Source organism: Dunckerocampus dactyliophorus, chromosome 12 (genome assembly GCF_027744805.1).
Source record: "Dunckerocampus dactyliophorus isolate RoL2022-P2 chromosome 12, RoL_Ddac_1.1, whole genome shotgun sequence".
Lineage (NCBI taxonomy): Eukaryota > Metazoa > Chordata > Actinopteri > Syngnathiformes > Syngnathidae > Dunckerocampus > Dunckerocampus dactyliophorus.
This window is the reverse complement of record NC_072830.1, coordinates 3,105,323-3,131,161: the sequence shown is the minus strand read 5'-3', so window position 1 is coordinate 3,131,161 and position 25,839 is coordinate 3,105,323. Positions and strand designations below refer to the sequence as shown.

At 42.1% G+C, this 25,839-nt stretch overlaps 1 protein-coding gene across 4 annotated transcripts in view; it reads left to right on the top strand.

Annotated features, from left to right (window-relative positions):
* Positions 1 to 23,940, top strand: part of mcamb (melanoma cell adhesion molecule b) — a 49,310-nt gene extending 25,370 nt beyond the window's left edge. The window contains exons 2-17 of one of the 4 annotated variants that reach the window (XM_054794729.1): positions 7,980 to 8,104; positions 8,396 to 8,627; positions 8,692 to 8,759; positions 10,337 to 10,424; positions 10,511 to 10,690; positions 10,810 to 10,940; positions 11,891 to 12,026; positions 12,103 to 12,218; positions 14,133 to 14,274; positions 14,345 to 14,472; positions 16,407 to 16,548; positions 16,734 to 16,793; positions 18,495 to 18,536; positions 18,807 to 18,930; positions 20,505 to 20,616; positions 20,689 to 23,940. In XM_054794729.1, the coding sequence (XP_054650704.1) occupies positions 7,980 to 8,104; positions 8,396 to 8,627; positions 8,692 to 8,759; positions 10,337 to 10,424; positions 10,511 to 10,690; positions 10,810 to 10,940; positions 11,891 to 12,026; positions 12,103 to 12,218; positions 14,133 to 14,274; positions 14,345 to 14,472; positions 16,407 to 16,548; positions 16,734 to 16,793; positions 18,495 to 18,536; positions 18,807 to 18,930; positions 20,505 to 20,616; positions 20,689 to 20,691 (1,829 nt within the window). In that variant the 3' untranslated portion in view covers positions 20,692 to 23,940. Of the gene's footprint in view, positions 1 to 7,979; positions 8,105 to 8,395; positions 8,628 to 8,691; positions 8,760 to 10,336; positions 10,425 to 10,510; positions 10,691 to 10,809; positions 10,941 to 11,890; positions 12,027 to 12,102; positions 12,219 to 14,132; positions 14,275 to 14,344; positions 14,473 to 16,406; positions 16,549 to 16,733; positions 16,794 to 18,494; positions 18,537 to 18,806; positions 18,931 to 20,504; positions 20,632 to 20,688 lie in introns of those variants that run through there. The other 3 variants (XM_054794728.1, XM_054794730.1, XM_054794731.1) reach the window with 3 other exon arrangements.
* Positions 23,941 to 25,839: the final 1,899 nt, after the last annotated feature.

The following is a 25,839-nucleotide window of genomic DNA, read 5'->3' as shown; positions in this document are numbered from 1 at the left end:
TTGTTTCTATGAGGTCCTTGTTATGTTAACATACCCTTAAACTCTCAACTCGTGAGAGTGAAAGACTTCAGTGTCGACAATGAATGTCCACCGTAAATCATGTATATTTATGACTTTAATGAATATTTGAGCAGCAACATAGAACAGGCTGGTTCTGTGTGTGTGTGTGTGTGTGTTAAAATACCCCAGGGGTGCGTCACAGCTTTAATGTGATTGATGAACGTGCGACAAGGCCTTTAGTGTCTATCACTTCAAGACTTTCCCATAACATTCTTGTGGGCCATTACGCCAAGTGGGGTGGACCAAAGCTAAGTGGGGCTCCTGTTGTGGCAGAGGGAGGGCGTCAGGGGCTAAAACTATGGCATAGTCTGTTATCTCCACAGCTTCTGCTGCACTACAACAATGAAAACTGTCATCTGTGACAATGAAAGAGCCCACATGAGAGAAGCTCTCATTTTATATGCATGAAACATGATTTATAAATACATTTTTATTGATTTGATTTGAAAAGTGGAGTAAACAAGGCAAAGTAGGAAGATGGCGTCCGCATGGCCTGCCGAAAAAAGAAGAAACCGAGGATGCTAATGCTACGAAAGGGGTAAAGGTGTGACCAAAAGAGAGGTCGCAAATGATGGAAGATGCTGAGAAGCTGTTTTTGTCTTTGGTGTTCATTTAGCTATTTCATTTTTCATGTATTATTATTGTGCATTGTTTTCTGCATGTAAAACTAGAAGTACTCACTCGAAAATTGATTTTTGTTAACATTTTTGGGTGCCTGGAAAGGATTAATTGGATTTATATTATTTCCTCCAGGGAAAATTGCTTTGGTTTTCATTTGTTTCCGTTTTTGTCTGACTGTCTGGAATAAATAAATAAATAATTTAAAAAGTCATTAATTAACAAAAACCAAGGTATCGCAGTACTAGTACTTGCAAAACTATTGGGACACCCGCTCATTAGACTGTAATAGTGTCTACTAGGGATGTACCAATTCACGTTTTTTGGCTTCCGAGCCGATCCAATACAATTTTTTTTATAGTCTTGTGGATCCGATACCGATCCTTTTTTTTTTTTTAATAATAAGGTTTTGCTGCAAACATGAGTTTGTGGAATTGAATATAGTTATGAAAATAGCTCTTCAAAGCCTTGAAAATAATGCAACCAAAGTATTGCTGAATTTACTTTTTTAATGTTGTTTGGCTTTTGGAACAAACTTCTGTCAGGTCCCTAATCCAATAAAAGATCCAATAAAAGTCCTTCCAATAAAAGATCAAATTGGAAAAAATGGGAGTGCAAAATACTTGTAGCGCAGGACTAATCATTTAACATGGTTATCGATCAATTTGTGGTGTGATTTTGAATATATGACATTTTTTTAAGAAACTCTCTTCAATGCAATAGTAATTTATTGACGGCCCCTAGCATAAACAACCAGAGGTTAGAGCGGCACTTCCCGTGCCAGCAGTCCGGGCACAGTGAGGGGGAACTAGAGCTGTAGCTACGGAGCCAAATATCCGACGTCCAACGTGAAAGTGACTTCACCACGATACACCGCGGACGTGTCTGCATGGTGGTGTTGCCTTTTCTTCTTCTTGCGGGTGGCGGGAGTCGAAGAGTGGCAACCAGCTTTGAGGAGCATCATCGCACCTACCGTGTTGGAGTGTGGCCCAAAGTTCCAAACACCCGATCTCGTGGCAGATCTTCAAAATACAGCGGATCGGCAGCCGATCGGGACATCTCTAGTGTCTACTCTTCTGGGAACACTTTCTACAAGACTTGGGAGAGTTAAAGACTTGTAGGGAAGTGGCATGCAGCCCTATCAACATTTCCGACTCTCCTCCAGATACTGCAAGTGCGCCAGTGAGGCATCGGTGGGATGAAGGCCAAAGACCACGACCTCTCTTCCATTGACTCAACACCTTCTCTTTTGTTTTTATCTCCATCTTTCCATGTTCTTCTGTTGACATGTTAACTCCGCATTCTGCCTGAGCAGCAGTACATGTGCACAGAGGCAACCATTTCCCATGCTCCTTTCCCTCCATGTCTCATGTCCCATTGCGGTGGCCTTCTATTCCTGGAGCCAGTCGGGTCAGCGCGCTGTCATGTTGCTGTGTCATGTAAGCAAACAAGCTTGATAGGCCATTGTTATTCTTAGATGCGACGGGACTGGAAACATCTCGTGGAGCCCTCGCGTTAGGTCTGGTGCCGAGTGACGCGCATGGCAGTGGAAGAAGACCCTGGTTATTTTTAAGATGATTACACTCCCTTGTGTGGTCCAATGTAATGACTAACCATCACCTGCTAAGTTCACCACCAAACACGCACACGTTATACTTGCACTCTCATGCCTTAATTTAATGGAAACTAACAATGCGGTACCGGCATGTAAATATTAGTATAGCACCTTCCTTGGTAGAAGAAGATAACATTAACAAGGTGAACAGCATGGGGGGTGCATTACAGCCATGGAGCTGGAGGCTGGCGAGGCTCTTGCCTACTTTTCAGTGCCCCAGTTTAGAGTGAAAAAAGGCTGTATGGAGAAAAATGTATAAAAAACAATGTGTACAGTAATACAGTATGTGTCCCTCCAACCTGCTTATTAGCGGCAAGTGTGAGAAAAGTCTATCATCTCCCTCACTCGTTTTATTCACTTTTATGAGAAGAGGCGCTCAAACAAACGATCGCTTTTGAAGTTGAAGGAACCTCTGAACCGCCCCTCGTGAGATAAAGCCACCTCCCTCGGACAGCTTTGTAAAAAAATAAATAAATACATTTTAAAAAGGCTTCACTACATATCTTAAAACAATGAGCTTTCAACTACTTGTTGACCTGACCGTGACCAGTGAATTTCTTATTTATAAATGGAATATTTTTGTAGTTAAAGCAAAGAAAACCTGTCTATAGCCTTCTAAAGACGTTTTTTAATATCATCAGAGCCCTCTAGACATGAAGTAACAGCCCCACAGCCACCTTTACACTCATATTACCCAACACAGCAGGCATAATAAGGGAACATATGACATAATGTAGATCACACATGTTAGCATTGGAAGAGTTCCCCGTTGTTCCTTTTATACTTCTTGTTTCTGCATATCAGTGTAACATCACTAACAGCTACTCACCAGTGTAGAATACCACATATCATCGCATCTTTGAATGCATCTTCTGAATGCCTTACATTAGCATTTTAATTAATTTAGCCACTTTTATACTTGAAGATGCTTACTTTTAATATATGTATTGTTTTGATATAAAGGGCCATTATTTCAGAAAATACTGTACAGCAGCTAGTATGTTATTCAGTGGTGTGCCAACCTCCTCCAGGGCCTCTGCCAAGGATTCTGTCCGTCTGTCAGCATGCTACTTCCTGGTTCCTGGAAGCGAAAGTGTGGAAATGAATCGCTAAATTTGCGCATTTATTCAGATGCAAAACCTCACCCTTAGACCATACATTACAACTTCATGAAGTTTTGTGCAATCCTGCTAATTGTGCAGTATTTGTTGTACTGCTGTATTTACTGATTAACACAGCAGGGTTTCCACTACATGGAAACGCCATTACAAAATAAAAGCTGCCACGCCATAAAAATGTCTGTGGTTCATATTCTGCTAGCTGTTGGAAAAAGTGAAATAAGTTAATAAATAAATAAGTCATACAAAAATTGCTATTTGTCCTAAAAAAAAAAAAAATGCAGACGCAGCAGCGGCATGGCAAAGCGGCGGCTGTCCCATGCAGCCCACCACCACAGCTTCCAAAAATCCTAGGGGAAACCCTGCACAGTACTGTGTTTATTCATGTCGGGCTGCATAAGTCAGTGTTCATAATTAGTAATTAGAATGACAATGAGAAAAGTGACTATTTGGGGAGATAACACATCAAATCTTAGATATACTGTAGTGTGCCCTCAGCACTCACTGCAGAGTATGTAGTGTGAAGGAATAATAGTACATAACTCAGTGCTGTCTTTGTTGGAACGCCAGCTTCAGGGCTCTCAGAGGCGGCCATCTTTGTTTTGGGCGTGCTGCCAGACGTGAGAGGAGTGCCGTAGTAACTCCAAACAGATTGAAGCCTTTGAACAAGCCACAATCTCATCTCATCCACCTGTCACAGCACAGCCTGATATATGTCTCACGACTTGCAACCTGTTTCTTGTTTAACTTGCCGAGTGTACGTGGGGGTCTTTTGCTTACTTTTAAGGGCAACGAAGAGATTTCACTGTGTGCAGCACACAGGTTAGCTTTTGGATCATGTTCATACTTTTTTGTATTAAAGCAGTACTTGAGATCCCAAAGTGGGCCAAAATGGTGTCTCCTTTTGCAATTTTGAGGATTTTATATCATCAGGTGGTCCTCGGGTTATGTACGAGTTCCGTTCCTAGACTGAGTAAGTCGAGTTTTGGTGTAAGTGGGAGCTTATACCTAAATTACAGCTAAATTAACTCCCAAGTCATTCACACTCCTTCTCCAAGTCCACAAAACACATGTAGACTGGTTGGGCAAACTCCCATGCACCCTCAATGCTCTCACTGACCTCATCAAAAAACACTCACTGGAGCTTTCGGGTGTTGGCACACACCTTTAGGGGACTAATTGACTGTTGTCTTTAAAACGTTAAATATTAAACATTTAAAACACGGCCGCCATCAAGCAAAACATTTTTTGCAGGGGCACGCGTGGGATTTAGCCACTAATTGTCCATAAGTCATTGATCACTTGTCCAGTGACTATAAAATAGTGAGAATGGCTGTATGACTTGTATTCTAGCGTGTATTCCAAAGCACAAATTCAATTTATTTTGAGGTCTCTTCAGGGGAAATATGTGAAAATGAGCTCGCGAGCAGGAGCAGAGACAGGAGCATCAGTATGAGAGTATGCTGCTGTCATCATCTCATCATTAAACACCATTGATTGCAGGCCACTCGCTTGATGCACTGCACATAAAAGTACAAGTGACATTGAACGCATCACGTCTCCCACGAATAAGGCTTACGATGTAAGATGTATCAGGTGGGGGGGTGGGGGGGTGAGTCAGCGTTGTCCTTCCACGGCTAATGGGCAGGAAATGTCTACGATGGGGAGTCTAAATTGGATTTCTTTAACAGGAGCGCAGCAGTCCAGCTCCATTAGGGCCTCATCGGCAACACACAGCAGAGCCACATGCAGGTGGGGAGGCGATAATGGAGGGAGGGGGTGTACTGTCGTAGCATTTATTTTTTACGCCACTCTAGAGCTAGACTTTGGTCATGGTAGAGGTAACGGTTTAGTTTATTTCAAACATGCTTCGTTGTGTTAAATCACACAATTCAACATGTCCCAAAAGAAGTATTTTATATTATTCTACCCCTTCCCCATGTCTCAGCAGTTACTGACGGTTTGTTCACTTCCTGTGATTAACATCTACCAGGTTACTATTTTCATTATACAACCGTATTTCATGTTGAATACATGTTCACAGTAATACAAGTGTAACTTTATGAGTTTTAACAGTACTTTTTCTTGAAACACCGGCCTTGATGAAGGTTTGTTTTCGAAACAAAACCTTGCTCCAAGCGAGCACAGCCAGAAGTGATCAAACATACCGGAGGCTGCCTCAGCTTCACACGTAAACACAAACGTTTCCGTCATAAATTGCACACCAAAAACTTCTTTTAAGTCAAATGTTGTTTGGGTGAAGGGAATACATATTTGGGCCACATTGAGACAAAAAAACTAATCTTATTTAGGTTTATTAGAAATATCGTATTTAAAAAAAAGTCAATAACATTTTTTAAGAGAAGCATGGATGTCCGATATTGGCTTTTTTGACGATAACCTTTAAGTTGGATTTAACATTCAAAGCACTCGTATGAGTCGAGGTGGTCCAACACTCAGTGTAAATCCGATATGAAACTGAAGAGGAAAAGCAATGTACCTAACACACGTATACCAATGAAAATACACCCAATATCAAAAGAAAAGCACCATTTTCACGGACGTCCCCACAGACTCTCCAAATTGCGAGTCGCTTACTTCCAGGAATTGTAACATTCCTACTAGTGAGGATAGGCAGCATATTTAGAAAATGGATGGATGGAAGGCGCGAGCTAGCTTGCTATTAGCCACCCACGTTTTTTTACACGCTTGAGAGGCGGTTTGATGAGGTCATCTTTTGCGCGCCAGCAATTATGGGAGCCCATAGCATTATGTTCATTATCAGCGTCATTATAGGGAAAAATCCACATACTGATATTGACCCATTTTACATTTTTATGCCAATATTGAGCCGATAATATTGGTGCGCCGATATTATCGAACATCCCTAGAGCAGTGGTTATCAATTATTTTCTGTCATGGCCCCCCAAGCGGAGAGAAATATTTTCACGCTCACCCAATTTGAATACTACTGAGAAACTGATGATATCTATTTATTTATCTGTACTGTACAGGCCGAACTCGAAACTGAAACCGGGAAAATGCAACAAAATGGAGAGCTGTGAAGCACACAAGCGTATTCAAGAGTCAAATTGCATGCCCAGTACAACAAATTCATACATGTTGGCAGGTGTGCACTAATAATGAAAGTACTCCCTGCCTCTCACGCCCCTCCCCCCGACAGTTCACCCCACCCTCCCATTATGTTTTTTTTGTTTTGTAATATTTCTATTTTCTTGTTTGTTTTTTTTACGCAGTATTGCAACACTATTCACGTGCATTACAGCTTTTTTTTATAATATTACTTTATTATTATTTTTATACTATGTCGTAACCTGGCCATTTGTTGCTAGGCAGAGTTTAGAGGGTTCAATTGTGAGTGACCCACCAGACCAGTGGAAAAATGTCACATACTAGCCACGCCCACCAGGCTGTTCCATTTGCACGGAAGAAGGAGATTTTGAGGCCTCCATTCAATTAACCTCCTATAGTCACATGATCTGCGAAACCAAATAATTGCCAGGGTCTCTCGTGTGAAAACACACTGGCGGCTGTACACATCATCATCATCGTAAATGAGGATTTGTTCTCAATTGACCTATGTTTCCCTTTTCACTTTCTTTATGCTGTATATGATGAGCTTTCCCATTTGAGAAATGAATTCTCCATCCTCTTTGTGCTTTAAGTAAGTCAACTCTGCGGCTGTAATTAGAGCAGAAGACTGCATACTGAAAAGGATGCGGGGACCACTTTTACATTTTTCGAACCAACCCAGAGTGTAGATATGCTGAGGTGTTTTATATTTAAAGAAAAAAATATCCTGCGTCTCAGCTTTGTGTTATTGGTGATAAAGCGTATCATTAGTATAAACTTTATTATTTAAATATTGTGACTTCATCTAATGATATTTTTCTTTTATTATGGTAATATTATAACATTTTCCGAACCTAATTTTCCAAAATGTTTTCTCTTTGTCTTGTTTGTTTCTCATATTATGATTTTTTTTGTTATAATATTTCAACTTGATCTCGTTTTTTCTCTTAATATTATGACTTAATTCTCTTAATATTTCAACTTTATTCTTGTTCAACTTCTTTCAATTTTTGCTGTTTTTTTTTTTTTTTGAATGAATGACCCCCGGGCCGCGCTTTAGTGAATTAGAGCACTTAAGGTAGTTGAGAAAGATGGACACTTCCTACCCAGCCTCAGATGCTGGGTTCCACCACACGAAAAGTCCCATTCACCACCAAAATTAACCCAAATTCTACAAATCTGACCATCTGTTGACAAACTGGGGGCCTGTCGCGCGCATTTGAAGGATGCGTCACGTCGGGGAAAACCAGAGTTCCCCCAGAGGCAGTCGGGAAGGGAACAGTGGGGGCACTATGCAGCCTGTAAATTGAGCCTTTCTTCCCGCCAGAGGGTGACACAGAGGAATGCAACATATTCATGTGGACGCGGGTGGGCGCCTCATTCTTGTCATAGCATCTCTCGCTTCTTTTTTTGCGTTTCATCACGTTTCAGCCATGATGACAAGCATCTGGTGTCGTGTTGTGTGTGTCTCTCAGCATGGGCGCTGGTGGAGGTGAACATGGAGGACAGGGTGGAGGTATTCAGAGGGGACACGGCTCAGATCACCTGCATGTTCAGCTCAGACGACGGCATCGGGGGCGTCACCATCCAGTGGTTCTACGTGAGTTGTCCGCAGTCTCCCACGTACAACCTAAACCAGAGGTGTCCAAACATTCATTGTCACGAGAGGTGTAATTCACGTTTGAACCATTAGATGGTACTCAAGTACAGCGTACGATGTACCTGAGACACTAAGTGGGTTCCACTGTTGTTTCTAATTGCTCTGATGGGATACGGGCCAATAAATCAAATGAGCAGCGGGCTGCAACTGGCCGCATGCCAGACTTTGGACACCCCTGACCGACTGTAAATGTTGAAAGCATGCACCTATGCAATGTGGTCCATCATCCAGGTGTTGAGGACAGGGGAGAAGCAGAAGATCTACTATGAGGACGCCACCATGAAGGTGGTGGACCGAGGCACGCCGTTTACGGAGCGCATCACGGTGAACGTCACCGCGGCCACTGGAGAAGTGGTGTTGACCATCACGGACGTGCAGGTGAGAGACCAGCTGGAGTTCATCTGCCTCATCAAGAGTCTAACTGACGGGGTCAGCGAGGGACGCACCAAGCTGTTGGTGTTTGGTAAGCGACGAGATGTTCATCTTGTATCCCTCAGGCCCTGACGCGCTTCTTTCATCTCGCACAGAAAAACCAGACTCCCCAACTATAGAAGGCTTCCAGATGGGGATCTCCATCAATGAAGACGTATCAAAGGTACACAAGGAGTTCATCAGAAATGCTCTAATTGTAGCCGGGGTGTTTATTTACCTAAAGAGGACGGGGGTTAGCTGGAAGCACGCCATAATTGCAAGGCAGGTGTTATATATAACATCATATAACGTTGACTATTGTCAATCAGTCTCCTTCGTGCCGCCATGCCGTGTCTCCTGTGTCATCGCTAGCTTTCTTGCTAGCTTGCCCTACAGCCGTGTAACTTCTACATTCTTTCAGAATGTCCAGAAGTTAGCGTCCTCCTCTGCCTTTTTGGCGCAGAAAGTTAGTTTAGTCGACATTGTGGGTTTTGTCAGGGAGAAACTTGCAAACATTCAAAGGCTGCAAGCTAGCAAGCAAGAAAGCAAGCTAGCGATGACACTGGAGACACAGCAGGGCGGCACAAAGGAGATTGATTGACAATGGTCTACAGCCAATCAGGACGCAGAAAACAATGGGCGGTGCAGACAGACGAGAGAGCAATTCTTGCAATTCTTCTTAAAGGGCCAGGCTCGGATTGTAACAGCGTTCATACGCAGTAAAAAAAAAAGCACTAAAATTGAACTAAAAAATGTCCGGTGAACCGTGCTAGAGCGAGGGAACACTGTAAATGAATCTTCAGTTTGAGGCGGAGCACTGCCACAGGGGGAGTACTGCAGCAATATGTTTTAACAAGGACACAAAAACGCTACAGTACAGCGGAACGGCGCCAGGACGAAAAGGCGTGGTCAGAGGAGTGAAATACGCGTGTGTGACTTAATCATTTCTTGGTGTCCAACCTTGTAGGTTGATCATTACAAGTCAAACGGAGGTTTGAACTTTTTCGATAGTGTTTAAACAAGAGAGAAATGTGAGAAAATGTTAATGTCTGTCTGAGAAAAGTGTATCAAGTGTATGGTGAGGGCTTTTACAGCCTTTAAACATATAGAATCATTGGACACAAATACAGTTGGCTACTTCGCGGATTCCGCTTATTGTGGGCTATTTTAAGAATCTGTAGGGAAGACTGTATAATAATGAACATAAAAATAAAAATGACTTCAATAAAAGTGGAACATTTTCTTTTAAATATATAAAAATAAAAATGTGGCTGGTGACTTAATGACCCTTGGGAAATGTGGGTCCCAGGTTGAGAACCATGTGAGAACCGCTGTTCTAATACATGGACGTCCAACCTGGACGTGTTGTACAGGGGTCACCAAAACAGTGCCCGCGGGCACCAGGTAGCCCCCCACGACCACATGAGGTGCCCGCAGGCCTGCTTTTCATTCAGGTTTTCAGTTAATAATGTGAGAACACCACAAAGAAATGTATTCTGAAACATAAAATGTGAGTTGTGGATGCCAGCATTTTGCGAATGTTTTGGTAAAACAAGCATATTTGCTTTGTTTGGGTTGAAATAAGGTATGAAAATCATTTCTACAAAAATGGCCATTTTCATTTTCTAAAAGTACAGTAGCTCTCACAAGAACAAACGTTGGTGACCCCTGTTGTAGAATGTATTCAATTCCTGCTACTTATTCATCATTGCTGTTGATGTAATAAACTGTGAACTAAATACACACGTCGTTCTTTTCCAGATCGGCACGTGCGAGGTGAAAAACGGCTTCCCCAAGCCAAACATCACATGGTACCGAAACAACGCTCCGCTAAGAAGAGCCGACGACGGTGAGACGGCAGACGGTGATCAACAACGAATGCGTCTGATGTTTGACGTCGCGCCGCTTACACTTTTGCGTTTGTGCGCGGCGCAGTGATCAAGGTGGTGCCCAGCATCACCATCGAGTCCAGCGGTCTGTTCTCAGTGAGGAGCGAGCTGAGCATGAAGGTGACCAAGGAGGACAAAGACGCTCTGTTCTACTGCGAGGTCACCTATCTCGTCCCCGGAGGGACCAGAATGATCGAGACCAACACCATTAACGTCACCGTCTACTGTGAGCCTCGCTAAGCCAAGCTTTAGACGTCTTTAATCCATTGGTGGCTTTGCTATCGGTGTTAGGCCTTAGAACAGTGTCGGACATGATGAGCCTTCATCTTGTTATTGTCATTTCAGACCCGTCCACTGCTGTCCACGTGTGGGTGGAGTCGCCAAAGGGCAAAATTAAGGAGGGGGACTCCATTGAGTTTCATTGCCAAGGCGACGGAAATATGCCTTCCTCCACCTTTACCCTCAAGCACAGAGGGGTACGCCTCTTTAACGCATTCACTAATAGGGGTGACGAGTGCTTGCCATGCAGCATTATCAGCATTATTATATATTGGAGGAAAATCAGCTATGATACATCACGGTATCAGCATAAGTGAAGAACTGACAGCTTGTAGAAACACTGAAATACAACTCAAATTGAACAAAACAAAAATACACTGTATTAAACATCATGATCACCATCATCATTCTAATTATATATTTATAATATAATATTATAAGCATTATTTTTGTGCTCCTACATAAAGACTAATTCAGCAGGTTTAACAGCAGAAATGTGAATGATATTGAAGTGTAGTACAGTCGTCCCTCGTTCGTAGCGGTTGATTGGTTCCAGACTTGACTGCGACATAGGAATCAATGTTAAGAAATTGAATATTTTCATAGATAGAGCATAGAAACCCTGTTTATGAATTTCTAAATGCGATTTGAACATCATTAGAGCCCTGTAGACATGAAATAACGCAACTATAGTCATCTTTACACTCCTATTAATCATTGTCTACACCATATTGCAACTTTTATGCTGCAGGGACTGCAGACGGCTGCTTAGCTAGCAGACTAGCGAGCTCACAAGCTAGCGAGCTAACCAGCTAGCCTCAAATATATTTCTTCAAAACTTAAGAAGCCAAAAACTTGCCACTTCCACACGGGATGGGAATTATCCTCATCAAATTCACCAGAATTGATAGTTTACTTGCAGATTTTGAGCTGCGGGCATCAGTCACAATGCTAGCTTTATTTTTAGTCACCTGTTTTAAACACGGTCATTTTCCAAGGTTGTCCGCACAACCACGTTTGAGCAGCCAAATGTTGAAAATAAGACGTGTCTTCATTGGTTCTTTAGATACATGGGGATTCACATCAGACCAGACAAATTGTCCAGCAGATACAGGAAGTGCTCTCATCATTTTTCTACCTTCCCTAGGTGGAATACACGATGGAATCCAACATGTACGTGCTGGCAAATGTAACGCGTCTCAACAGTGGCGATTACGAATGTGTCTCATTGGACACGGACACCTACGAGGAGCTCTCGGGGACAATCACCGTCTTTGTGGACTGTACGCACACTCCACATATCGTAAATGTCTTTATCAACACCGTCTTAACACTCCTGATTGAACGTGTCTGCCCCAGACCTGGACCCTGCCGTAGTGGCGCCCGCCAGCCCCGTGGAGGTGGATCAAGGGGAGGAGCTGACGGCCACCTGCAACGCCTTGTCTTCTCTACAGACGCACACCACCTGGTTCAAGGTAATGCACGTGTACAACTGTCCAAAAATGTCTTGCCGAGATGGACTCTGGGGTCCAGCATTGATTAGACTTGTATCTGTATAGTATAGCTGAGCTGGTGCTGTCTTGAAAATGTTTGTGAGCCAATGTTGCATCAACACCTTACAAATCTTTTATGATGACGAAGATCCACCACAACTTGGTGAAAGATGGCTTGATGTGGGTGAAGTCGAAGGTCATGTTAGTACATATTAGCACTCTGCTATTGTTATGACTACATTGCATTCCATTGACTTCCGCTTGGGGGGCAGCAGTCTCAGTAGGGAAGTCCAGACTTCCCCGTCCCCGGCCACCTCTTCCAGCTCCACCGGGAGGACACCAAGGTGTTCCCAGGCCAGCTGTGAGACATAATCCCTCCAGTGTGTCCTAAGTCTGCCCGGGGCCTTCTCCCGGCCGGGCATGCCCCGAACACCTCACCAGGGAGGCATCCGGACTAGATTCCCGAGCCACCTCAACTGGCTCCTCTCCATGTGAAGGAGCAGCGGCTCTACTTTGAGCCCCTCCTGGGTGACCGAGCTCCTCACCCTATCATTTTTAAGCAAGACCAACTATTTTAGAATAGAATAAGTTTCTGAATGTATTCTTTTTCATAACATTGTTCTAATGAAGCTAACCAATAATAAATCAAATACCTCTTACTACGGATGTCCCGATCCACATTTTTGGCTTCTGATCTGATCCGATTTTTTATAGTCTTGCCAATCCGATCTGATCCCGATCCTTTCTTTTTTTATTTTTATTATAATAAGCTTTTGTTACTACCCTCAGTGAGTGAGGTCACTAATCCAATAAAAGTCCACCCAATACAAGATATAATTGGGAAAAATGGGCGTGCAAAATAGTTTTAGGGTATGACTAATCATTTGACATGTTTATAGATCAATATGTGGTGTTATTTAGAATATATGACTTATTTTTAAACATCTCTCGTCAAAGTAATAGTAATTTATTAACGGCCCCTAGTTTACAGCCAGAAATGTTCCATTGGGGTGGCCAAGGTGAGACCATTCCTCACACAGGGCAGCAATGAGTGGATACCTGAAATGTCTAGATGGCCAGTGGGGTAGCCACGGCCATCATTGGCTGCCACATCCCTCTGCCACTGTACAGCGGCACATCCTGTGCGAGCTCCCCGCACAGCAGTGAGGGGGAACTACCGCTGTAGCTACAGTACGTAGCCCAATATCCAACGTCCAACGTGAAACTAACTTCACCACGGTACACAGCGGACATGTCTGCATGGTGGTGTTGCGTTTTCGGGAGTGAAATGGCAACCAGCTTTGAGGCGCATTACCGCAACTACCATGTTGGAGCGTGCACGGAAATAGCGGCAGGCAGACGTGGTAGTTTGTTTACGCGAGATGTTTACAGCCACGTCGACAAGCTAATTGCTGCTGGTTCTGGATGCATTAGTTTCACAAGAGATACGTGTTCATTCCACCACAAGAGGTATGTGATGTTACACGTACCGGTCGGGATATATCGGAATTGGAAATTGGGAGTTGGACAATATCAGCATATCAGATATCGGCAAAAAAGCCAATATTGGACATCCCTAATTAAAATGCGTAAGAAAGTTCTACATTTTGAATGATATTTTAACACTGATTTCTGTAATGTTTTACTTTAAAATGTCAGCCAAAAAAAACCATTAATATAAATAAATTTTATCGTGTTTAGACATGTCCGAGAGCCAAAAGCAATGTGAACCAAACTAATTTATCTTTTATGTATTTATTTTGATGTACCATTTTAACAATACACTAATTTATTATTGTACATTACTATAGACAGTACATTGTCTTAATTTTTATTCCATTTAGCTATTTTAAATATACTCCAACATATTCAGCCTCGCTTTGTTGTGTTTTTCAGGATGGACAGAAGGTGTCGATGGGCCACACTTTAATGCTGAAGGACGCCACCTTTGACACAGCAGGGACGTACCAATGTGTGGTAACCGTTCCGGAAGCTGATGGGATGGAAACGACGGCGACATTTGGTGTTAACGTGAAAGGTATGTCCATCGTTGTTTGTGCGTATTTCCTTCACCGATGAGGTGGGCTTGGTTGTATTTTCCTGTTCAGGCCCACCAGAGATCATGCGACCAGAGCACACGGATATCGAGGAGAGTTTGGACAGTACGGTCGACCTGACATGTCATGTGCGAGGGTACCCTGCCCCCACCGTTATTTGGACCACCCCTGATAGAAAGGTAACGTACTGTACTGTGTATGCATTCAAACGTCATAGGTAGACATAAGCACATATGACTATTAAAAGAGAAATCAAATCAAACATTTGAAATGACAACACGCAAATGCTGCAGTGAACTCCTCCATTTCATTCAGCCAATTAACTGCAACGTCTCCAAGATGGGCCTGGCGTGGGGTCTAAAAGGCAAATAACCGCCAGCGTTTCTAATTAGTGCCAGGTCAAAAATCACTCAAATTAACTGCTGTGGTTTCATCTAGCTCTGCTTGCGCTTTAAAATGTTGCGCTACTCAGCTGTTGTTGTGAAACCCGTGCATGTTACACCTGCCGTACTGTTGATTACGATGAACTCGTCAGTAGTATTCATGTTGGCTCCTTAATTGCAACACTGGTTCTGTTGCTGCCGTGTTGTGCAACACACTTTGTCGACACGTGGTCAAAAAGAGCTACTGTTCCACTTTCTCATGCACTCCAAATCATTGTTGAAGTTGTTACTTATCTTCATGAGGGTTCAATTGCCTATCTCCAATTATCGCCGGCTTCCACTTATCTTAATTTTCTTTGTGGTTTAGGTAAATATTATGAATATAATTGTTACACACATGAAGATGAGTGGCACTGTTGCATCATACACGCTCTGCTAATAGCGATGTGTCGGTCACGAACGAATCGGCTGTAGGAGCCGGCTCTTTGAAAAGAACAACAGGAGCCGGTTTGCGTCGTCGGTAGCCAATTAGCTTTTTTGTTGTCTTTTTTGCTGTTCGAGGTGAATGTCATTGGTCAAGATGTGTGGCGGAGTCGTGGTGTCCACACTGAGCAGGGGGAGGGGCGGGGTTAAACACACGCTGTGGTGCTGACAGCCGACTTGTTCGTAAAAAATTTGCGTGAAGAGATGTGACCTATTTTGACTTAATTAGTCTGTTGAGATGGGTCTTTGTTTTTGTATTTTATTTATAATATAACATTAAAATATATTTTTGTAGCTGCTCATTGAGGCTTAAATAAATCCATTTAAATAATAAACATTTGATATCATGTATTTTGTACATTAGTAATTCATTTCACACAAGACACATAATTTGGTAATAAATTAATTTAAGACAACAAAAAAATCTGAGCAGCCAGTCGTGAACCAAAAGAACCGGCTTTCTAAAAAGAGCCGAAATTTCCATCACTATCTGCTACTACTGCAGCTTCCATGTAGATATAATATATTGGTGCATCACTTATAAAACGGCATCTTCCATACACTTGCACATTCGAAACCACATTTGACAATCAAAACAACTTTTAACAATCGCTAAATATCACTGTAATGCCAATATACACTGTGAATGGAACAGACATTATTCATAATGGCGTGCTGTTAGCGGCTAACATTAGCCGCGCTAACGCCAGCTAAGTAGAGTATTAGTCAGTATTCGACATATAGAACTGAAATGGAATGCAGCGTCGTGGCTAATAAGCAAATTAACAAGCAAATACTGCTAAGAACAAGTGCATTTTTGATACACAAAGCCACCTGAAACATCAAATTACAAATAAGCAGTCAGCACCGGTGTCTGTACTGATTGACACTTGCATCGCATGCGCTCTGCTAGCAGGCTTATACTAATGGTAACGTAGAGTAAGCGCCTCTCCAGTGCCCACTCTTAGCGCGGCTGCCACCCGGTGACGAAGACGAGTATTGAAACTGTGCGTGTCCAGATGGGTTTTTCTTTGCTGAGGATGAATGAACACATTAATATGAAAAACAATGTGGGGGGATAAGAAAATGGAACAAATAGTTATAACAATTATTTTACACATTTTAGACATGTCCCCAATATCCAGGGCGCCACATAATGTAATATAAATAGAGCATTTAGAATATAATGAAATATGATGACACCTCCCAGCATACCGCTCTAGTTTCTGTGTGTGTTCACGCACCAGGTCCTGGAGAACACGTTCAAAAAAGAGACGGACGACGGCGTCACCAGCATGGTGAGCGTGGAAGTCACGTCCGACCTCACAGCTTTCTGCAACGCCTCCAACAAGTACGGCGCTGACGCCGTGGCCTTCAACGTCAAAGCTAGTGAGTTCCCGCTCAAGTCGGTGATGCGTCAACCCCCTCGTCATCCCCCGTCCGCTCTGTGTCACGTGCGGTTGTTTGTGTTGAAAGTATTCGCTCTGTGTCAGCATTGTCGTCCTCTTGTGTGTTAACATGCCGTGACTCTCTTCCTCCCCCCCCCCCCGTGTGTGCCTCTTACCTGCTTTCAGTTGTACACACCACAGCAGCAGCCACCACCGCTCGCACGAGCACTATTTCCTCGAGCACAGGTAAGAAGACAGCCGACTGCTCTGCATTTGCCTGCCTGCTGAGAGAGTGCAACACGCCAGCTCAGATGGCATGCTTTTTATTTTCATTCCTGCGAGGGACGGGCATTCCATCTCATTTTGATTGGTCCATTTTTTAAATGTTATTTGCATGCGTCTTTTCTGCATGGATGATGTAGCTCAGCTTCGCCTAGCTGACGTCATAATCTTCTACTTCACACCGCAAACTAGTTGAAACTCTATCAACAGCGCCTCTGCTGGTTGCAGCCGAGTACTGCACTCCAGCTTTCCTCCATTCTACATAATTGATTATTGATTATGGCCATCCCTAATTCCGATGCAGGCATCCACATAAAGTTCTCCTAAAATTGCAACCTTTACCTCATGTTAGAATTTTATTCATGAAAATTGTAAACGTTTTCTTGTATTACAACCTTATTCTTGTAAATAAAAAAAGGCACCCTTTTTACGTAGTATCACAACTTCTTTCTAGAAGAAGTTTCTTCTTGGAAAATCACAACCTTTTATTTTAAAATGACGACCTTTTCATGTAACATTATGACTTTACAGTCACAATACTGCAGCTTTTGCTGATAATATTTGTATTATTCTCGTAAAGCTGCGACTCTTGTAATATTGCAGTTTTAGTCTCGACAATGTTTGACTTTTTCTCTCTTAATATGCATAATTATAACTTCTTCTCGCAAATGATCATTTATTTAAGTATTTACTCATGATTTATTTTTTTAAAAACTACAACTTTTTCTCATAAAATGTCTCATAATGGCGTCATGGTCCTAAACCGTGACTTTTTCATGTAATATTACAACTTTATTCTTGGAAACTTGCAGTTTTTTCTGGAATATTCATATTTTATGATGCTATACCTACATATTTGTTCTTGTATTTTATTTTATTTCATTGTGAAATTTGGACTTATTCTGCATTTATGTAAAATTCACAGTTACATTTTTTTGTAATATGATTTGATTGTTGAAAAATGGCGACTTATTTTCACATAACTTTACTCTCACAAAAACCTGCAACTTTTTTTTTGAATATTCCAATTTTAGTCTCCCAAGCTTGCAGCTTTTTCTTACTATGTTTTAATTGTTATTTTTGCATGCGTCATATCGGATATCGCTCGACTTCCCATCATGTTCTTCTTTCCATCATACTAGTTGAGAACGAATAAACAGCACCTCTGCTGGTTGCAGCCAAGCAGCGCACTGGATTGCACGCAAGCGATGAATGAACGATTCGTTGTTTATTATGTTCATGGTGAACCTACTGTAAATGCAAAATGGATATGCATGCTAAAGATGTACAGTATAGCACGATGGCATGCAGATGGAGGCTGCAGTTGGAGTACACATGCCTCAGTGTGACTGTAAGGCAGCAGCTGATGCGTAAATGCACTCATTCACATCTCCTGACTCCCACTAGGGGACCTTTCTGCTGCTTCCTCCATCTCTGTCTTGTCGTTTGTCAGAACAAAACATTCCTCAGAGGAAAAGTGTTTCCGGGTTGCTGTTTCTTGCCAAGTGTCAGTGCAAAGAGATTCCACAGGGCTGCTGTGGATAACGACTGCTCTGCTGCTGACCGCCGTCACACGATCACTACGTAGCGTCTCGTATTGTGCGTTGTTTAATCACCCCCCTTTTTGCCTCACACTGCTAATTGTGCTCGTGTGGTTTCTCCCAGTCCAAGCAGCGACCGCTATCCCACCAAAGAGAATCAGGAAAGGTTTGTAAAGAGTCCACTTCCTGCTCTCTCTCGCTCTCCCCTGATGAATGACCAGCACCTTCTCCAGTGCATGCATATAAGCACACACACCTCCTCTCCACTTTGCAATGTTTCCTGTACTCTAGGTGGCCAGGTTGCACAAAAGAATAGCTGCACTCTGTTTAGTTAGACGACAGGCCTGCACACTGTGGCATGCTACACGGTCATCTACAGTATCTCCCTCAATGTGTTATACTCACCCTGGGCGTCTTGTGCATGTTTCTCCACCAGAGGGCAGCGGTGTCATCATTGCCGTCATCATCATCTGCATTCTGCTGCTGGCCATCTTGGGCAGCGTGCTCTACTTCCTCTACAAAAAAGGAAAGATCTGCGGGCGCTCCGGCAAGCAAGACCTGTAAGTGCGCATGGAGGAGGGGTGTTCAAGGTCTGGCCCGGCGACAGCTTGTTTTTTAGTGTCCCGTGGCTTGCTCTACTAATACTAAATAATAGTATTAAAACATAAAATACTACTAAAACATAACCCGCATCGCAATATTACGGAGAAGGAATGTCTTAGTTGTCACCGACGAGTCAGCTGTAGGGTTACGACATCATGCAGGTGAAATTATGACACTATTCTTGTAAAATAACAAGTTTATTTTTGGAAAAATTTCAAGCGTCTCTTGTAATATTGCAATTCTATTCTCACAAAATGGCTACTGCTACTTTATTGTTGTAATATTAGTACTTCATTCTTCTAAAATGACAACCTTTCTTATAACATCACAACTTTATTCTCGCAATATTTTCTCTTATGACAACTCTACTGCTGCAATGACTTTTTCTCAAAACGAGGGATGTCCCGATCCATCATTTTTGGCTTCCGATCCGATTTTTTGCCGCTCCAATCAATTTAAATAATGCAAGCAAAGTATTGCTGAATCTACTATTTTATTACACAGCACGACTAACAATATTGTTTGGCTTTTGTAACAAGCCTCTGTCAGTCAGGTCCCTGATCCAATAAAAGATCAAATTGGAAAAAATGGGCATGCAAAAAACTTTTAGGCTAGGACTAATCATTTGACATGGTTAGAGATCAATTTGTGGTGTGTTTCAAATAAATGCAATAGTAATTTATTGACGGGCCCCAGTATAAACAACAAGCGGCTACAGCAGCACTTCCCGTGTGAGCTCCCCGCACCATGACACAGCAGTCCGGGCACAGTGAGGGGGAACTACCGCTGTAGCTACAGAGCTGAACATTTGACGTCCAACGTGAAACTAACTTCACCACGGTTGCAATAAGAGAAAAAGTTGAAATTTTACAGGAAAGTTGGAAATTTACGAGAATATAGTTGCAATAAGAAGAAAGGCTGACATTTGGATGTAAAATGTGCAGTGTTTTCTTGTGATATTAAAATTTGTATTCTTTTATTTGCTTTTAATTCTCGCAAAATGATCACCGTGACTTTTGCGATTTTATTATCGTAAAATTACAACTTTCTTGTAAAATTTCTACTTCTGAGAATGTAGTTGCATGACGAGTTTCAAAATTTTGACACAGAACATGTATTTTTTTTGCATAATATTGCATTTTTATTCTCCCAAAATAATTATTGTAATATCTCGACTTTCTTCTCATGAAATTTGAGCCTTTTCTCCGAAAATGAAGACTATGTTCTCGTAAAATTACAACTTTCTGGTATTTTGACTTCTTTTTTCAGCTACATTCTTGTAAAATTACAACTTTCTTGTAAAATGTTTACAACACGTAGGCCTGTCATGATAACAAATTTGGCTGGTTGATAATGGTGCTCAAATTATCGTCGATAATTGACTTTATCGACAACATCTTTTGAGACCAATTCCTGCCCCCGCCCCTGTCCTGGTTTATGACAGATGCTGAAGTTGCTGGAAAATGAGCCCAGTTCAATCTCAAATAGTGCTTCATTTCCTCATCTCATCGACATGTTGTGTGTCATGTAGCACCAAAGGGAAATCCAGCAAAGACAACATCGTGGTTGAAATGAAGAGCGACAACACAGAGGAGGCCATCCTCCTCGGGGTCAACGGAGAGAAGCAGCCTCCCAGAAACCAGGTAGATGACATGTGACCGCTACAATGTGCGCTGCGTTTACTTACTTCCTGACTGTGTTTGCCCCCCCTGAAGTAAGCAATGGTGAGAAGGAGCGGACAACACTTCTGAGTCCGTCCCACGGCTCCTCCAAGCCCAAGAAAAGCTGTCTGACACCCCAGAATTGGACGATATTACAAAACTGTTTGGCTGTATGTTGCTGATCATCTGCCGAGCAGGGACTATTTTTTTTAAACAGCCGAACAATCACCGTAGAGCGTCGTGAACAAGCTCTTCCTCTAGTGTACATACAATACCAGACATCCGTGTATATATTTCCTTATTTAAAGTGTGCTGACACTTGATTTGTGAAGAGCAGGGAGAGTTGAGGGTAGTTTTTGCTCAAAGTCTGTACACTGAAATCCCCGTGTACAGTGTTCCCTCGCGCCGTCGCGCTTCACCTTGCTCAGACTCGCTATTTCGCTGATTTTTTTGCTGCAATTTTAGTGCCTGGCCCTTTAAGAAGAATTGCACTGTGGGAAGTTGAGTGTTGCGTCTCTCTCTCGGCCTTCCTTCTCTCTTTTGTCTGCACCGCCCGTCGTCTTCAAAACCCACAATGTCGACGAAACGTCCTGCACCCAAAAGGCAGAGGAAGCCAGCCGTGCCACAAAAAGTTGGACTTGTGGACATGAAGGAAGGCAGGCGCTGCGGCTGTAGGGCGCCATTACGGAATAAATCAATCTTCGGTTGGAGGAGCACAACGAGGAGGAAAATAAGACGGCAGGACCAATATGTTTTAAGAAGGATACAAAAACGCTTCAGCGGAACAGCGGCAGGACAAAGAGGTGCGGCCAGAGGAGTGAAATACGCGGGAGTCACTTATAAGTTCTTGTGTTCAACCGAGTAGGTTGAGCATTCAAATTCAAAGGAAATGTGAACTTTGAGAGTCTTCAAACAAGAGAGAAATGTGAGAAAACGTGAATGCCTGTCTGAGAAAAGTGTATAAAGCAGGGATGTCCGATATTAGCTTTTCTGGCGATATCCGATATGACGATATCGTCCAACACTCAATTTCCGATTCCGATATCAACTGATGCCGATATGTATGACATCACATATCTCCTGTGGTGGAATGAACACATATCTGTTGTGAAGCTAACGGCTATAGCATCAGCAATTAGCTTCTTGACGCGGCTGTAAACAACATCTCGCTGTAAGCAAACTACCGCGTCTGCCTGCCGCTATTTCTGCGTTACCCCCATAAACATGAATGAATGAATTGTGTGCAGGAAAACACTGTTTTCCACAACGTCTGCAAATTATGCTCTCAAAACAATTTATAATGGCCAAATCATGCATGGCCAGGTATGGCCACGCCCACCACTGGCCACCCTGTAGCTCCGTCGCTGCTTTTGGAGCGTCTTTTAGAGCAATTAATTGCCGAGCAGTGTGCCGAGGACGTGTTTTCAATGCACAGTTTCTGGATTCTGCTCCCCATCATGGCGGCCAGTAAGAAGGAAGCGGAGGCATATATGTCTATGAGCTACCCCGCTCTCCATCAGTGGTGTTCTGATAATCCACCACGTCCTGCCGGCTCAGGTATATGCTGCGTGTTGACTCTTATGGCGACAGCAATGTTGCTTGTGGCGCTTGAAAGGCCGTATCGGCTTCCGTTATAGGGAAAAAACACGACAGTGACTGATTACCGATTACATTTTTATTCCAATATCGGGCATAATATCCGCCAATATCGGCCCACCGATATTATCAGACATCCCTAATAATAATTTGCGGATTTCACTTATTGTGGGCTATTTTGGGAACCTATCCCCCGCGACAAACGAGGGAACACTGTATGTTTTTTTTTTTAGCTCTTAACGCTCGCTTAATGCAACCACCTTTTTCCCTCTCTGCGGCGAACACGAGCACACGAGCATCGTCACCATCCACTGTATGTTGAAGGATATATTTTTGAAAAAAAAAAAAGATAAATTGTGGCGATCACATCTTCCGTTAGATGTTGCATGTGTGCCTTGACGCTTCCCACATATTCTACCTGCATAGGAGATTATTGGCTAAATATGACCCAACGTTTTGTTAGACATGAAGCACTACCGTCATGTCGTGTGTCCACTGCACTGATTTCTTTGTGCTCGTCTCGAATGTGAAACTTTATTTTGTGACGTGACTGCAGTCAGAAGTCGTCCGCGTGAGGCTTGGGTTTAAAAGACACTCCAGTACAAGTCTTACGTGCTTATTTATGCAAGACAAGCCAAAGTGACGCAGCATCTCCCACTTGCCTTACAGCGTGTTCACACACACACACACACACACACACACACACACACACACACACACACACACACACACACTGTGTCTCATGAAGCAAAGGAGTGTCAGAGCCACACTGAAAAGAAATAAAGAGTAAAATGCTATGAGAGTAAAGCTGTAATGCTACTACATCAACTTGTAATATTGTGGGGGGAGGAAAAGGGAGGTCGGAATCTTGCAAAAAGAGGCATGTTTCACAAGCGAAGGTCAAAATTCCCACAGAGACTTGAATGCAACAGCGTGACACCAACAGTCCACATGCAAAATATTAATCAAGTTATGTGATTCCACTTTTGTTGAAATGATTCTTGAATGATTTGCAGAGTAATGTGCAGAATTATTCATGAGAATGTTTGGGAAATTCACACGAGAGTCTAGCTTGACGACGTCCTCAGCAATCTTCACTTTCAGGCGTTTAAGAATCACAACATCTGAAAGGTTTTTTTCTGTGATATTAAGACTTTATTTTGCCCAAATTAGGAGTTGCGCTCCCAATAATACAACTTCGTGCTCGGAATAAATTGTTGCAGTTACAACTTAACTTTACTTTTTGTCGTAAGATGAAAACTCTTATTGTGGTAAAATGGCGTATTTTTGCGATATGCAAATCTTATTCTCATAAAACTATGACTTTTTTACAGAATGTCCTGACTTTGCTCTCTGTAAAAAAAAAAAAAAAAAATCTTGTATTAATGATGATTTTAGTAAGAAATTTGGACTTTTTCTCCTAAAATTACGACTTAATTTTCAAAACATTTTTTAAATTTTGACTTTTTATCGTAAATTACAACTTTTTCTCGTTATATTGACATTTTTTCCAGTAAAAATTGTGACCTTTTTATTGTAATATTACAATTTTGTTATTAGTTTATTCTGACTTTTTTCTTTGTAAACGTTTTTTTTCTCAGAATTAATGGGACTTTTTCCCTCCTCTTTTTCCCACTTATTCTGAAAATAATATTGATTGCAAATTACAACTTTACGTTTGGAAAATTGTGAATTTTTCTCATAATCCATCCATCCATCTTCCGCCGCTTATCCGCTTGCCCATCTCGCGTTCCATCACGTTTTTCTCATAAATATTCTAGTTAAATGACAACCTTTTCTTGTAGTATTACACTTTTATTCTCGCAAAACTACGCCTTTTATTGGTCAAAATATGCCAAATGTACTCCCTGAAAGGTAATTCATTTTCCTCCAAACATTTGGAATTTATTCTTGTAGAATGATGACGGTTTAGGGTTTTCTTTTCTCATAATAGTTGGGCTTTATATAGTGTGACTTTTTTTTTTAATGAGATTACAATTTGGATTTAAAAAAAAAAACATAACATCACAACTTTATTCTTGTAAAAGTAAGAGTTTTCTTGTAATACTGACATTTTTAATCTCATAGTTAGGGCCCTTTTTTCTGGCGCCATCATTGTTTCTCTTCAGTGTGGCCCTGGAAGAAGACTACTGACAGAAAACAACGCCACTTGTGCACATACATAAATACAAGGGCTAAATGATCAAATAAAAACATGAGTATTGGCATTGAATCGGCTAAAAAGATCTGTCTGATGATGTGATTCTGCTGCAGACTAAACAAACACCCAGTATGTGGAAGTGTTTTGTGCCTAAAGGTGCACTGTGACATTTGAAGACAGTCACTAAAGCTATTTTTATAATATTACCCGAGCAGTCATCTTGATCAACCGTATTATTAGTATTTTTTGTTTGTGTGAATTCTGTCTTTGTTGATTATTTTGCCCCTTAAATCCCTGGAAATGTAAAATGCAAAGTGATGCCTTTGTTGTTGTTGTTGTTTTTTTATTCTGCTGAATAAAAAGCGATTTTTAAAAAGGGAGCCTACGTTGTTCTGCACTTATGTCAACTCGATGTACTGGAGAAGAAAAGGACCATGTTCGGTGATCAGTAAATATTGCGCAATAGATTCATTAGATTAGAAGGTCTCGATTCGGGATTTTAGCGAAGATAAAATTAGCAGGATTAAAATTTGATTTACAACACCGGAACGTATTCTGTCAGTGGCGTCACAACCAAGATAGCTTAGGTTCGGATAACTAACTGGAGGTGTGTCCAACTCATTCACTGCGCAATCCGTTCCTGAAACGCATACGCAGACGCGTCTCCATCCGGTCGGCCAATTTCCGGCAGTCACACACCGATTGCGGTCCCGGAACGCATTGCGCAGTGACAGACACGCCAGACTTCTGTGTCACAGGTCTCATAAAATGTTACACAAAACACGTTTTTATAGTTTTACATGCATAAAACAATCCTAAACGCATATTAATAACTAACGAAGTGATAAATGGCCATTTAAGGGTACTTTTACCTTTATTGAAGACGTGATGTGTTGACAAAGACAAGATGAGGCATGGAGATCAACACGGACATCATCTTCGTTTTACCATGAGTTAGTTCAGTAGTGCTTCTCATCTCAAGTCTCCTTTTCTTTTGATGCCGGCTGTTAAAGGGCTGTTTGTTTGCGTAAAGTAACTCTTCTTCTTGGGAACCGCTGCACACTTTTGTCAAAAAATTAACCTTGTGTGCCGTGTTACCCTCGCGGTTACGTTTATAACAAATACGCCACATGGAGGCGCTGTTAAAACCACAGACATCACATATACCACAGACATTTGGCATATATACGTAGATCAGTGGTCACCAACGTGGTGCCCGCGGGCACCAGGTAGCCCCCCACGACCACATGAGGTGCCCGCAAGCCTGCTTTTCATTCAGGTTTTCAGTTAATAATGAAAGAACAGTAGAAAGAAATGCATTCTGAAATACAAAATGTGAGTTGTGGACACCAGCATTTTGTTAATGTTCTGGTAAAACAAGCATATTCGCTTTGTTTGGGTTTAAAATAAGCTCTGGAAATAAATGTTACAAAAATGAGTAGCTCTTG